This window comes from Tachysurus fulvidraco, chromosome 1 (assembly GCF_022655615.1).
Source record: "Tachysurus fulvidraco isolate hzauxx_2018 chromosome 1, HZAU_PFXX_2.0, whole genome shotgun sequence".
NCBI classification, from domain to species: domain Eukaryota; kingdom Metazoa; phylum Chordata; class Actinopteri; order Siluriformes; family Bagridae; genus Tachysurus; species Tachysurus fulvidraco.
Window position 1 is genome coordinate 25,713,505 of NC_062518.1, and position 12,580 is coordinate 25,726,084.

At 40.1% G+C, this 12,580-nt stretch overlaps 1 protein-coding gene across 2 annotated transcripts in view; it reads right to left on the reverse strand.

The window, feature by feature from the left end:
- Nucleotides 1–12,580, reverse strand: part of slc6a9 (solute carrier family 6 member 9) — a 44,353-nt gene that overhangs the window by 9,783 nt on the left and 21,990 nt on the right. For both annotated transcript variants that reach the window (XM_027133734.2, XM_027133733.2), the window contains 3 exons: nt 3,390–3,546; nt 1,719–1,850; nt 1,019–1,289 (listed from right to left, as the gene is read on the reverse strand). In XM_027133734.2, the coding sequence (XP_026989535.1) occupies nt 1,019–1,289; nt 1,719–1,850; nt 3,390–3,546 (560 nt within the window). The remainder of the gene's footprint in view (nt 1–1,018; nt 1,290–1,718; nt 1,851–3,389; nt 3,547–12,580) is intronic.

Below are 12,580 nucleotides of genomic sequence, written 5' to 3' on the forward strand. Positions count from 1 at the left end.
CAGCAGCGACAGTAACGCTAGGCACAAACAATCCACAGGATGATTCAGCACACGCACGCACACACACATACACACACACCCCTTGCTGTCAAAGCTCCCATTATCCACACACTGACGGTGAAAGCACGTATACAGAAGGACTTCACACACACATACATATACACACACACACAAAAAAACACATTATGTTCTGCTGTTGCCAGCCTCATGTTTAATTCTTCCAGCTGAAGGCAAGCCTGATGACTAAAAAAACTCCAACAAGCATATCAGTGAACTCCACATCCAGAACTTGTGGTGCATTTCCACAGCATAAGAAAACTGCAGAGCCAGTAATTTCATACGTTAATGAAAAAGACAGTTTATCATAATAATAATCAGTTCCCTTTTAAGCACACTGCGAGTTTAACTGTTACAAGCTGAGCTGTTTTACATTTTTTGGGTCTTAAGTTACATCCGAGAGATAAAAAAACGAACCTCATCATCTTTTCACTTACACACTTATACGGTCCCCTCTGAAAATACTGGAAAAGCAAGGCCATATATCCTGATATACACAGAAGACGTTTGGGTTTGAGATCGAAAGATGAATATGAGATGACTGATATTTCCTAATATTTAGAACTAGTTAAACACACAACACCGTGACATCTTTTGTTTGAACCTACTAATTCTTCAGGCTTTCAACATAAGGCTGACAGTTGCTTGTTAAGTCGGTGGTTTAAACAAGTAGTTTAAGTCTACTGTATTGTACTTAGTACTTCTGAATACTAAGTATTTTCTACCTTAGTACACATTAAAACATTAGATTAGTACTTCAGAATATTTCAACTGAAGCATCTTCATATCTATTTATACCAGGAATCTGATATGGTGGATCAGGTGGATCAGGTGGATCTACACGATCTCACGTGAGGCTTGTAGAAGAAGTTACAATGAATACAGTAATGATTTATCTAGCATTAATAAAGAAGTATGTAGAGGGTTTTGAGGAAGACAAGCTAATAGGTGCCATGCTGACCTCCAGTATTCCTCACTGGGACTCGTCCTCTTGTTGCGGCTGATCACCTCGGTGAGGCCGGACACTACATTAGCGGTGACATTGGTGAAGGTTGCGTTCCGCAGTGTGCCTGCTACGCCACTGCAGTCTGGGGTGTTCCATGGGTTGTTGCAGTATGTCCATGGCAGCAGATTGGTCATGGATGTGAAAAAGTAGTAGATTGCGATACAGATGACCACGTTGTAATAGATGCCGATGTAAGTGGAGACCACCATCATTCCATAGCCAACACCTAAGAGGGGAAAAAAGAGTGGGAAAAGCGCAAGGAAAATACATTATATGATCTGTTGACTACTTACAAATAAAATCTCCTTACTGTCATATTACAGAATGAGCCATTTATGCTAAAATACTCAATACCTCTATGTTCAAAATTTTAGGAATAACTGTTAATACAGGAGGCAGTGCAAAGAAGTGATGGAGGTCATATGACAGAATGATAAAAATGATTTTTTTTTGTTCTTTAGAGAAATTCATTAGACAAGCAAGTTTCATGATTCAAGCTCGTTCAAAACATTTTTAGATTTGTTTTAGCAGAAATCCCGAACCATTGTTGACAATCAGAAATGTGACTTACAACAATCCCTACAGAGTATCTGATTTTATATCTACCTCTCCATCTCTATTCCATATCTAAGGCTTTCTATCTATAAAGGCTCACCTTTGAACATGGGGCTGACCTTCCACACTCCCAGACAACCCAATGAGGTGAACTGACCAAAGGAGAGCTCCAAGAAAAACAGCGGGATGCCACAAAACACCAGCATGATAAAGTATGGAAACATGAAGGCACCTGACAAACATACAAACACATCTGATAAGTCGTCCTGCATTTTGAGCTGCATTTTGATTTCTTAACTAAATAACAACTGAAATACTGTCTAGGCAGCTAAATATTTTTTTTATACAGTTACAGTTACACCAACGTATTAGGAAAAAAAATGAAGAATTTTCTTTTTAAATTCGACTTAAGACATCATTTGTTTAGAAAAAAAAAATGATACATTGGTTAATTTGTCATCGTAAAGCACAATCCCCTTTACCCTATCAATGTTAATGGTTCGCTAAAGCTCCTGATAATGGTTCATCAGACTGGTTTCCTTTTCAGAAAAAAATCCAAAGTATAAGACTTGGAATCGAATAGTGATGAGATCTGAAATATAAAAAAAAACCTGGAAAACTTTTTAATATTATTCAGGGGTGAATATATAATAACCTAGGCTAAAAACTGGTAGACGACACAATGGCTTCTGGGCTAATCATTTCTCTGTATCAGAGTAGTGGAGGTTTGGACAAATATTCATCAAAAATCAATGTAAACAAACATCAATGTAACCTTACCCACAAATACAGACAGAGGCATTAAAGGTTAAACTTCAATGACAGATTTGATGTGATGGAATATCTAGAGCTCTGTATTGGATGAGTTTCTAATGCAGTATATAAATATAGCACTAGAGGTGGCAGTCATTGATACCTACTTCTGATAACTTTGATACTACGTTGATACTGATAACTGATATCTAGTAACTTGATAACTACTGGATGTTACTGGAGTCTTGATAGCACAAGGATAACTGCGCCAGCGACAACTGAGTAACACAAGTAAACACAACAATAATGTTTAAACTCTTTGCTTTACTGTTCTTTACTCAATAAGTTTCACGGCAGCATATTCAGCTATAATACAATAAGGTCCCTCTAAAGAGTTCCTCATATCATCTCAAGGAGTTTATCCATACCACCATTACCTCAGGGACAATTTTAAACTTTATCGTTTTATTAACTTTATGTTTCTAGATTTCTGCAAAGCTTCTATGAGACTATTCATTCATTCGTTCATTCATTCATTTTCTACCGCTTATCCAAACTTCTCGGGTCACGTGGAGCCTGTGCCTATCTCAGGTGTCATCGGGCATCGAGGCAGGATACACTCTGGATGGAGTGCCAACCCATCGCAGGGCACACACACACACACACACACACACACACACACACACACACACACACACACACACACACACACACACACACTCATTCACTCACGCAATCACACACTATGGACAATTTTCAAGAGATGCCAATCAACCTACCATGCATGTCTTTGGACTGGGGGGGGAAACGCCCGAGGCACAGGGAAAACATGCAAACTCCACACACACAAGTGTGAGGCGAACGTGCTAACCACTAAGCCACCGTGCCCCCCTTCTATGAAACTATGCTCCTTGTTAAAAGCACTATACAAATGAATTGAATTTGATGTAAACTGAAAATCCCATTTATTCTGGAGCTGATAAGAAGACATTATAAGAAAAAAGATCATCATATTCACCTCCGCCATTCCTGTAACAAAGGTAAGGGAACCTCCAGACATTGCCCAGCCCCACTGCGTAGCCCACACTAGTCAGGACAAACTCAATCTGGTTCCCCCAGTTTCCTCGCCGAGAATTCTCGTCCTTCTTCACTTGTTCGCCTGGGACCGCTCCATTCTGGACCACACACAAAGACAGAGATTAGACATTCACATTAAAAAAAGCTGGAATACTCAAAGCTTGCATTCATCTTGTATTAAGTATAGAGCCTGACACATATTAAGCAAATTCCTCACAAATATTTGCATATTATCATATAAACTGAAAACATGAATGTAGATCTCTGCAAAAACCCTCTGGCCCTCTGTAGCATGTAAGAGCCCTGGGAGGACCATGTGACCAACGTACCCTTTGGTCCTGCCGGCTCCTTTTCTCCATCTGTTCTTGTCAGATGGTCTTTAGCGTGACCTCTAGAGTGACCACTAGAGAGGCTCAGTGAGTGTCTGGGTTTTGTAAGTCTTACTTTGTTTGTTAGTCAAAATATTTAGAGCATATCATATTGTTGCAACTCAGTTTGCATCTCACTGCCCAAATCTCTCAGCTGGTATCTACAAAGCAACGAATCCCTCAAAGCGGACTGTATCTGAATTCATTCCCTATTCATCGTGTTGTATAGATGGTTGGTGGATATATTTTAACCAGTTAACTATATTATCACCCATAGCACATCATAAACCCCGTACTCCATGACACACTGTACATTCACACCACAATACACGTATTTCTTTCCTATGACCTGTGACGATGAACACAAAAGCAGTCAACTTAAGCAGTTAATAAAAAAAAATATTACTCACTCACTGAATGACTCAGTAGTTAGTGTTATCAGAATTCATTCTGGTAAGGATGCAGGAGTACGTAAGCTTTGGTGCTTGCGAGTAGTGAGATCAAAACTGAATCAAATAACCTGTTAGAATGAATCAATCAGGAACGATTCAGAATGGTTTATTTACTGGTTTAAATAGTGGAAATAAAATGTTCACATGCATGTTCAGCCCTTTTTGTCTTTAAAAGTTTAGCAAGTTTGTATGTTAACTAGCAACATTAGTTTGGAGACTGTCTTCAGTAACGGATTTATTATCGGGTTTTCTTGTTCTGAATATATTCAGCTATATCTGTCTAAACATCAAAGTTTTGACTCTAATCCCCTGAGAGACTGAAATGCACCTGAGCCAAACAGCAGACAGCAGAACAGGCGTGAGAAAATGCCTTGGATGTGGAAGCAGCTGGAACACTTCAGATATATGGACTGGCTACAGGTCATTTAAAAGCAAACACCTCTTTATTAATTTAACAAATATATCTGCACACGCTAATCATCTCTACTATTACATCCCATTTGTGTCTGTCAGTGAACTACTAGTGCTGTGTTTATTTAAGATGTCTTTTGTATTGTAGGAAGAGTCCATATTTCCTCTTTTATTTTATATTTTCTTTAGTTCCTTCATTGCTATCATTAATAAAAAAAAATTCCCTGTTATTTTGTGTTTTCTGTTCATTTGAAGGATTGTACACTCGGCTCCCATCGCTTACTATCGCGTGGTGTTGGATGTTGATATAAGAGCAGGGGGAAAATGGAAGCTTAGTAAGAAATCGAGAGAAATGTGGCCAAGAATGATAAACAATGACCTTTCGTTTTTATCACTGAAAATCTAAGTAACTGCATGCAAACCTGGCTGGACATCTAGGTAACCTGCTATCTGTGTTAAAGGTACACCTGCTTAAAGCGTGTGACCAGAAAAGAAAACATGGTGGAGGTACTTGCACTCCCTGCTCTTACCATGTTGCTCATTTCCCATCAAACTGACCTGGCCCTGTGCTCATCAAACAGTCAAGCTCAAGCTACTCTCAGACGATATGGATGTATCCTGCATTAGAGGTGAAGTGGACTCGTAATTCCATGAGTACAGCTGATAATCATGAAAACGCTACTTGTCTTTAAATCTAGGGCTAGTCTTTTGAACTGCTTTTCTCAAATACCGGTTCCTCCTCTGTTTGCAGAGGTGGCAAATCCTTGTAGCTGCACATGCTGTGAACAGTGTAAAGTTCCCTTTCACTACATTTAACTTGGTATTCTTGCTTGTTATGAACTTCATCTGCTCTGACAGATGCCTCCAGAAATGTGCCTTTTGTGCACTCTATATTTTTTGGCTATTAAATGTACCAAGGTGGGAAATAAAATATTATAATTTACCAAATTACTGCATAAAGGCATGCGAGCAATATTTGGTGATATTTGGTTAAACATCAAGGTGAGCCAAACACAGCTGAGCCATCAGGTGTGTACGAACATCAGAAAATGAATACAGTAGGTTTTTATCCACAATAAACAGAAGCTTATCTGTTTTCACTGTGTATGTATAGACATAACTGACCTAAAGGTATTGCATGTTTTTTACTCTCATATTATTAGTTTTTAATAATTATATTAAAAATATATAAAATAATAATAAAATATATTTAAAAAAATATTATTGAGATTTTTAATAATTTAATTTAATTGTTAAATGCCTAATAAGTATAATTTCATCCAAAAATGGCAACAATCATGCTGTGTCCAGTATAAGGGCTTTAAAAATGTACTGACGGTGAGAGAGAAATCAAGAAAGAAAGATCCCAGCTGGAATCCTCTGCCCCGTTACACAAGTACACACACACACACACACACACACACACACACACACACACACACACACACACACACACACACACACACACACACAGGGTCTCAGTAGGACCCAGTCTAAACACATGCTCACTGCAAGCACAGTAGTACATAATGTTCATTATTTCCTAAACTTTAGAATTAGCGTATATTCTATACTCTATACGCAGGGCACAGACACAGAACATGGAGAACTCTGCAAACACAGCAAGAACAGGGAAACTCATGAGACTGTGAAACTGTGAAAATTCTGATACAGACAGGGGCGGTTGGGGATAGCTGGGCTTTTTGAAATTCGAAGACTGTTTGCCAGCCCTTTGGTGAGACGGCTCAATCAGGTTAAAGGTCATTAGCCTTGACTCACTCTTGATACAAGAACTGCTTTGTGAATACTGAATAGAGAGTTTCTGAAGATAAACTACAGTATATGGTTAATATGGCATATTCATTTCTTTTGTTCTGTAATTTATCAATAAAAACATCAAAATGTGAAGATGATGATGTTTGGTAATTTAAACATGAATGACAGATCCATATTATACTCATGTGTAAGTGGCAACAGTGACCAACGTAGTATTTTAGGGACAAAAACGTTAAAGAGATAAATGTAATTCGTTCAATTAAGCAGTTAACCTGAGTTTAAAGAACTGTACATTTTTTTAAAACATGAAAGCAATTAAAGAAATCAATGAAACATAATTAAAAAATAATGGATTCAAATGACAAGTTATAGGAGTTATAGGGAAACAAAATGGTTTATAACCTAAATCACACTGAATTACAATCTGCTGATATAAGATTAAAGAGATTAAAGAAACTTTTTTAAAGTTAAAGTTAAATTTAAGAGATTAAAGAAACTTGAGTGAGTGACTGAGTGAGTGAGTGTGTGAGTGAGTGAGTGACTGAGTGAGTGACTGAGTGAGTGTGAGTGAGTGTGAGTGAGTGTGAGAGTGTGTGAGTGAGTGAGTGAGTGAGTGACTGACTGACTGAGTGAGTGTGAGTGTGTGAGTGAGTGTGTGAGTGAGTGAGTGTGAGAGTGAGTGAGTGAGTGACTGAGTGAGTGACTGAGTGAGTGAGTGACTGAGTGAGTGTGAGTGAGTGTGAGAGTGTGTGAGTGTGTGAGTGACTGAGTGTGAGTGAGTGTGAGAGTGAGTGAGTGAGTGACTGACTGAGTGTGAGTGTGTGAGTGAGTGAGTGAGTGAGTGTGAGTGTGTGAGTGAGTGAGTGAGTGTGAGAGTGAGAGTGAGTGAGTGAGTGAGTGAGAGAGTGAGTGAGTGAGTGAGTGAGTGAGTGTGAGTTAGTGTGAGAGTGTGAGTGAGTGAGTGACTGAGTGAGTGTGAGTGTGTGAGTGAGTGTGAGAGTGTGAGTGAGTGAGTGAGTGAGTGTGTGAGTGAGTGTGAGAGTGTGAGTGAGTGAGTGAGTGAGTGACTGAGTGAGTGTGAGAGTGTGAGTGAGTGAGTGAGTGAGTGACTGAGTGAGTGTGAGTGTGTGAGTGAGTGTGAGTGTGAGTGAGTGAGTGAGTGAGTGAGTGACTGAGTGACTGAGTGAGTGTGAGTGTGTGAGTGAGTGAGTGAGTGAGTGAGTGAGTGAGTGAGTGAGTGAGTGAGTGTGAGAGTGAGTGAGTGAGTGAGTGAGTGAGTGTGAGTGAGTGAGTGAGTGAGTGAGTGTGAGTGTGAGAGTGAGTGAGTGAGTGAGTGATTGAGTGAGTGAGTGTGAGTGTGAGAGTGAGTGAGTGAGTGAGTGTGAGAGTGAGTGAGTGACTGACTGAGTGACTGAGTGAGTGAGTGAGTATGAGAGTGAGTGAGTGAGTGAGTGAGTGTGAGAGTGAGTGAGTGACTGACTGACTGAGTGACTGAGTGAGTGAGTGAGTGAGTGTGAGAGTGAGTGAGTGAGTGAGTTAGTGAGTGTGTGAGTGTGAGAGTGAGTGAGTGAGTGAGTGAGTGAGTGAGTGTGAGAGTGAGTGAGTGACTGAGTGAGTGTGAGAGTGAGTGAGTGAGTGAGTGAGTGACTGAGTGTGAGAGTGAGTGAGTGAGTGAGTGACTGAGTGAGTGAGTGAGTGTGAGAGTGAGTGAGTGAGTGAGTGAGTGAGTGACTGAGTGAGTGAGTGTGAGAGTGAGTGAGTGAATGAGTGAGTGAGTGACTGAGTGAGTGAGTGAGTGAGTGTGAGAGTGAGTGAGTGAGTGAGTGAGTGAGTGAGTGAGTGAGTGAGTGAGTGAGTGAGTGTGAGAGTGAGTGAGTGAGTGAGTGAGTGAGTGAGTGACTGAGTGAGTGAGTGAGTGTGAGAGTGAGTGAGTGAGTGAGTGAGTGAGTGAGTGTGAGTGAGTGACTGAGTGAGTGAGTGAGTGAGTGTGAGAGTGAGTGAGTGAGTGAGTGACTGAGTGAGTGAGTGTGAGAGAGTGAGTGAGTGAGTGAGTGACTGAGTGAGTGAGTGACTGAGTGAGTGAGTGAGTGTGAGAGTGAGTGAGTGAGTGAGTGAGTGAGTGTGAGTGAGTGAGTGAGTGAGTGTGAGTGAGTGAGTGACTGAGTGAGTGAGTGTGAGAGTGAGTGAGTGACTGAGTGAGTGAGTGACTGAGTGAGTGAGTGAGTGAGTGACTGAGTGAGTGAGTGAGTGTGAGAGTGAGTGAGTGAGTGAGTGAGTGAGTGAGTGAGTGAGTGAGTGTGAGTGAGTGAGTGAGTGAGTGAGTGAGTGAGTGAGTGAGTGAGTGAGTGAGTGAGTGAGTGAGTGAGTCACTAACAGATTACTTAAACCACTAACATCCAGCTCCTAATGCAGGACAGCAGGATGCACGGTATGAACAGTGACAAACAAAGAGGTTTGTATTCTTTAATATAATACACATTATGGAGACAATGTATAAAATCCATGAAAGACAACCTGAAGGACAGCGAGAGTGTTTATCTCAGAGTCAAAGCAACACATTTGGAAACAGCTGAAGCCATCTGTTCAAATAGTTCAGTTATACAAGGGTCACCAGTGCAGGAGAGCTGACCTCCTGCCCAACCTCCTGAACCCACTTAGGGTGAAATTCCTTCACCGCAGGAGAGTAAAAGTTTCAGTTCAGTGTGAGTGCAGCTTCAGAGGGTCACTGAGTACTACAAATATCCAAAAAATAAAAATGACATGATTAACATGGTTCAACTGATGTTAACCATATAAGTGAGTTAAATCATTCAGAAAGCAGAGTGAAGAGAACAATGCAACAATCTTAACATCGCAAAACTGACTTTTTGTCACAAAACTGAAAGATTGTTGCCTGGCAGAAAGAGAATAAGGGTCAGAAATGATTTAGGAAACGTACAAATTGGTTCATCATATCTGCATTAGGATTTAGTCTTTCCTACAGCAGGATCTGCTTTATGCCCAAAACATCACTCAGGAGGGAAATAAGAGAGGCTTCATTCTGCTCCAGTGGGATTAGATAAAGTTGTGTGTACAAAGCCCTTAAAGGGCCCATTATACAATCTCTGTGAAGTGAAGTAATTCACTGAGCTTTGGCTTCTCACCCTGGAAGTGGTGGGCCAAAATTTGAGCACCCTCATTGGTTCATAACCTCTGAAAACAAAGTACTAGTTTGATGAATAACTTGTAAGTCCAAGTGGGTTGGGAAGGGCAACCCTGGGTTTGCATTAGGTTCCTGCGTTAGGAAAGAGGGCATTGTGGGGTCATGTCAAATCAATCAAAAGCTAGCCTTGACGTATTTGTGTTGCTGTTAGGTCATGCTGTTAGCTAATTCTGTAACCAAGTAATTGAGCTGCAGGTTTAAATATATACACTGACTGGTATTTAAAAAACCTCACACAATTTACAATGCTATTAACAATGCTTAAACAACACCAGTGCTGTAGTCAAGACTGTCTAGTTCAATTCTGTCAGAGCTACATCAGCATTTCAGTATGTCTGTGAAGGCCATAAACTGTAGACAAAGTAATTAAAGTTTTTTTCTTTTTATAAAGTTGTGCAAATGCTGAAAATATAATGTAAGAAAAGACATTTAAGAATAACTCACTCAGGGTTATCACAGCATCTATGGCCTTAATCTCCCCTTTATTTTGTCTCTGTACATTTCTTTATATAACAAAAATAGTATCCTGTTTCTGCACTATTATGAAATCACATTAAAGGCCAACACCTGATGTACTTGCAAAGCGAGATGAAGCAAAGCTTAGATAGTAATGTCTAAAGGATTAATATTTATAGTAGTAGGTACAACAGGCTGTTTCAATTTAAAATGATTCATTCAAATTATTCAAAATATTTTTATCTACTTTGCAGAGGCTGAACAAAACCAGGCTGCTGCTGGGGTCACATATCGCCCACAGGCCTTTAGTTTGACACCTGTCTAAGGTTAAGGAAAAAACAGGACCCAGGAAAAAAAAAAGTGAATTTTACCACTCAAGACCAAACAAAGGCACAAAACCCTGTTTTTCTGTGTAGATTCATAAGAAACCTCTTTGTGATAACAAATTCAATCTGTATTATAACTGAGGACAGTGATATTGGTGCACTAAGCAATTTGCAGCAAAGGCAGGACTAAAGGAGCAGAAAAACACATCCGTTTAAAAAATAATTGCTTTACAGACTTGCGGACAAAAACAAGAAGGAACTGACACAAAATGAATTCATGATCTAAGGAGAGTGAAGATTAGGGTCCACTGGTCTCAGAAAAAATCCTTTAAACTATTATTAACATGAGGTTTTTCACGTACACAAGTAAGCATGACATGTAGGTGCATTATGTAGGTTTAGATGTCTTCTTCGTTTATAACCTTTAAAATTCCTTTGCACAGCAAAACTCCAACAAGGTGATTTTTTCCCCCACTTGAGGTCTATTTAATGAGTGAGTGTTTAAAGTCTGAAATCCGGTGTTTCCAAACTGGTCCTTGTCCAAGTCAGACAGTTTGCATTTTTTGCTGATTTCCAATTGTACCTGGATCAAGTCTGACATGGTGGAAGAAAAATCTGGGGGGAGGGGGGAGCTATATAGTCTGAAATCTGATCTATGAATAACATACTGTATGTGTTCAGAAAGTCATTTGATCGGACAACCATTTGATGATATAAATCCAGTACATCATATTCACGGCATAAATTCATATATTTTCCCGACAGAAATTTGCAGCCAATCCTCCCATTCTTTACTGTGGTAATGTATCCCTGTTAAAAGGGAACAGCATTATTCCATGGATTAGCTCCTGAAACTCATACATACTGTTACCACAATTCCCGGGTGATACATTTGGCAAGCAATACCGTGAATGAAGCTTTCTGAACAACACTAAGTAGAATGAGCAACCAGTCAGAGCTACGGTGATCAGTTTGTTCTCATTGAATATTGAGCACTGGCTGAGCTCAGCACAGGCTTGAACTTGTACTAAACTGCCAGAACTGATCGGTACAGACAGAAAGGTCTAGCTGTACTCATGCACTGCACATGCTTAACTAGATCATTTAATTAGTGCTCAGTGAGCATAGCTGTCAAGCGTTGCAGGAATGTAGCCTGAGGAGTTTGGAGCCAATGCAAGCTGTTCACCTGTCTCACACACACACACACACACACACACACACACACACACACACACACACACACACACACACACACACACACACACACACACACACACTCAGACACACATAACAAGCTGCTCTACCATAATTCATCTTAATCACTTCCAGTCAAATTACAAGTATGCAAAAATGAATATATAAATGACTTTACATGTTAAAGTGCAGTGGGTGGTATTTTGGGGGCACTAGGTTCTATTCATATCGCTATATTTTACAAGACAAAAAGCCTTTAGTCTCTTCAATGTATCAAAGATTGCCTGCCCTGGACAATCCAGACCACAGCTTTTCAGTCACATTCAAATCCATGAACTGGGACAGGGTGTGTGTAACTTCTGTGGATGTCACATTCGTTCATTTTCCATTTTACGATGAAAATGAAAATAAGTACAACGGTTTTTAATTTTTGCTTTTGTTTTCCTAACACACTAGAATAGGAAAATGCTCCAATTATCTAATGCAAAATCCAGTTATTTTAAAAAGATAAAATATTGACTTCTTGTTAATGGTGTAATTTCTTACATTTTATTTTTTACCACATAATATACATACAATATTCTAGAAACCATATCTGGATTTTGTACATGCAATATAAATATATTTCCTGGAGCAGGTGACCAGTGTGAAATATACTCTCTCACTCTCACTCATTTTCTACCGCTCATCCGAACTTCTCGGGTCACGGGGAGCCTGTGCCTCTCAAGCGTCATCGGGCATCGAGGCAGGATACACCCTGGACGGAGTGCCAACCCATCGCAGGGCACACACACTCTCATTCACTCACACACTAAGGACAATTTTCCAGAGATGCGAATCAACCTACCATGCATGTCTTTGGACCGGGGGCGGAAACCGGAGTACCCGGAGGAAACCCCCGAGGCACGGGGAGAACATGCAAACTCCACACACACAAGGCAGAGGCA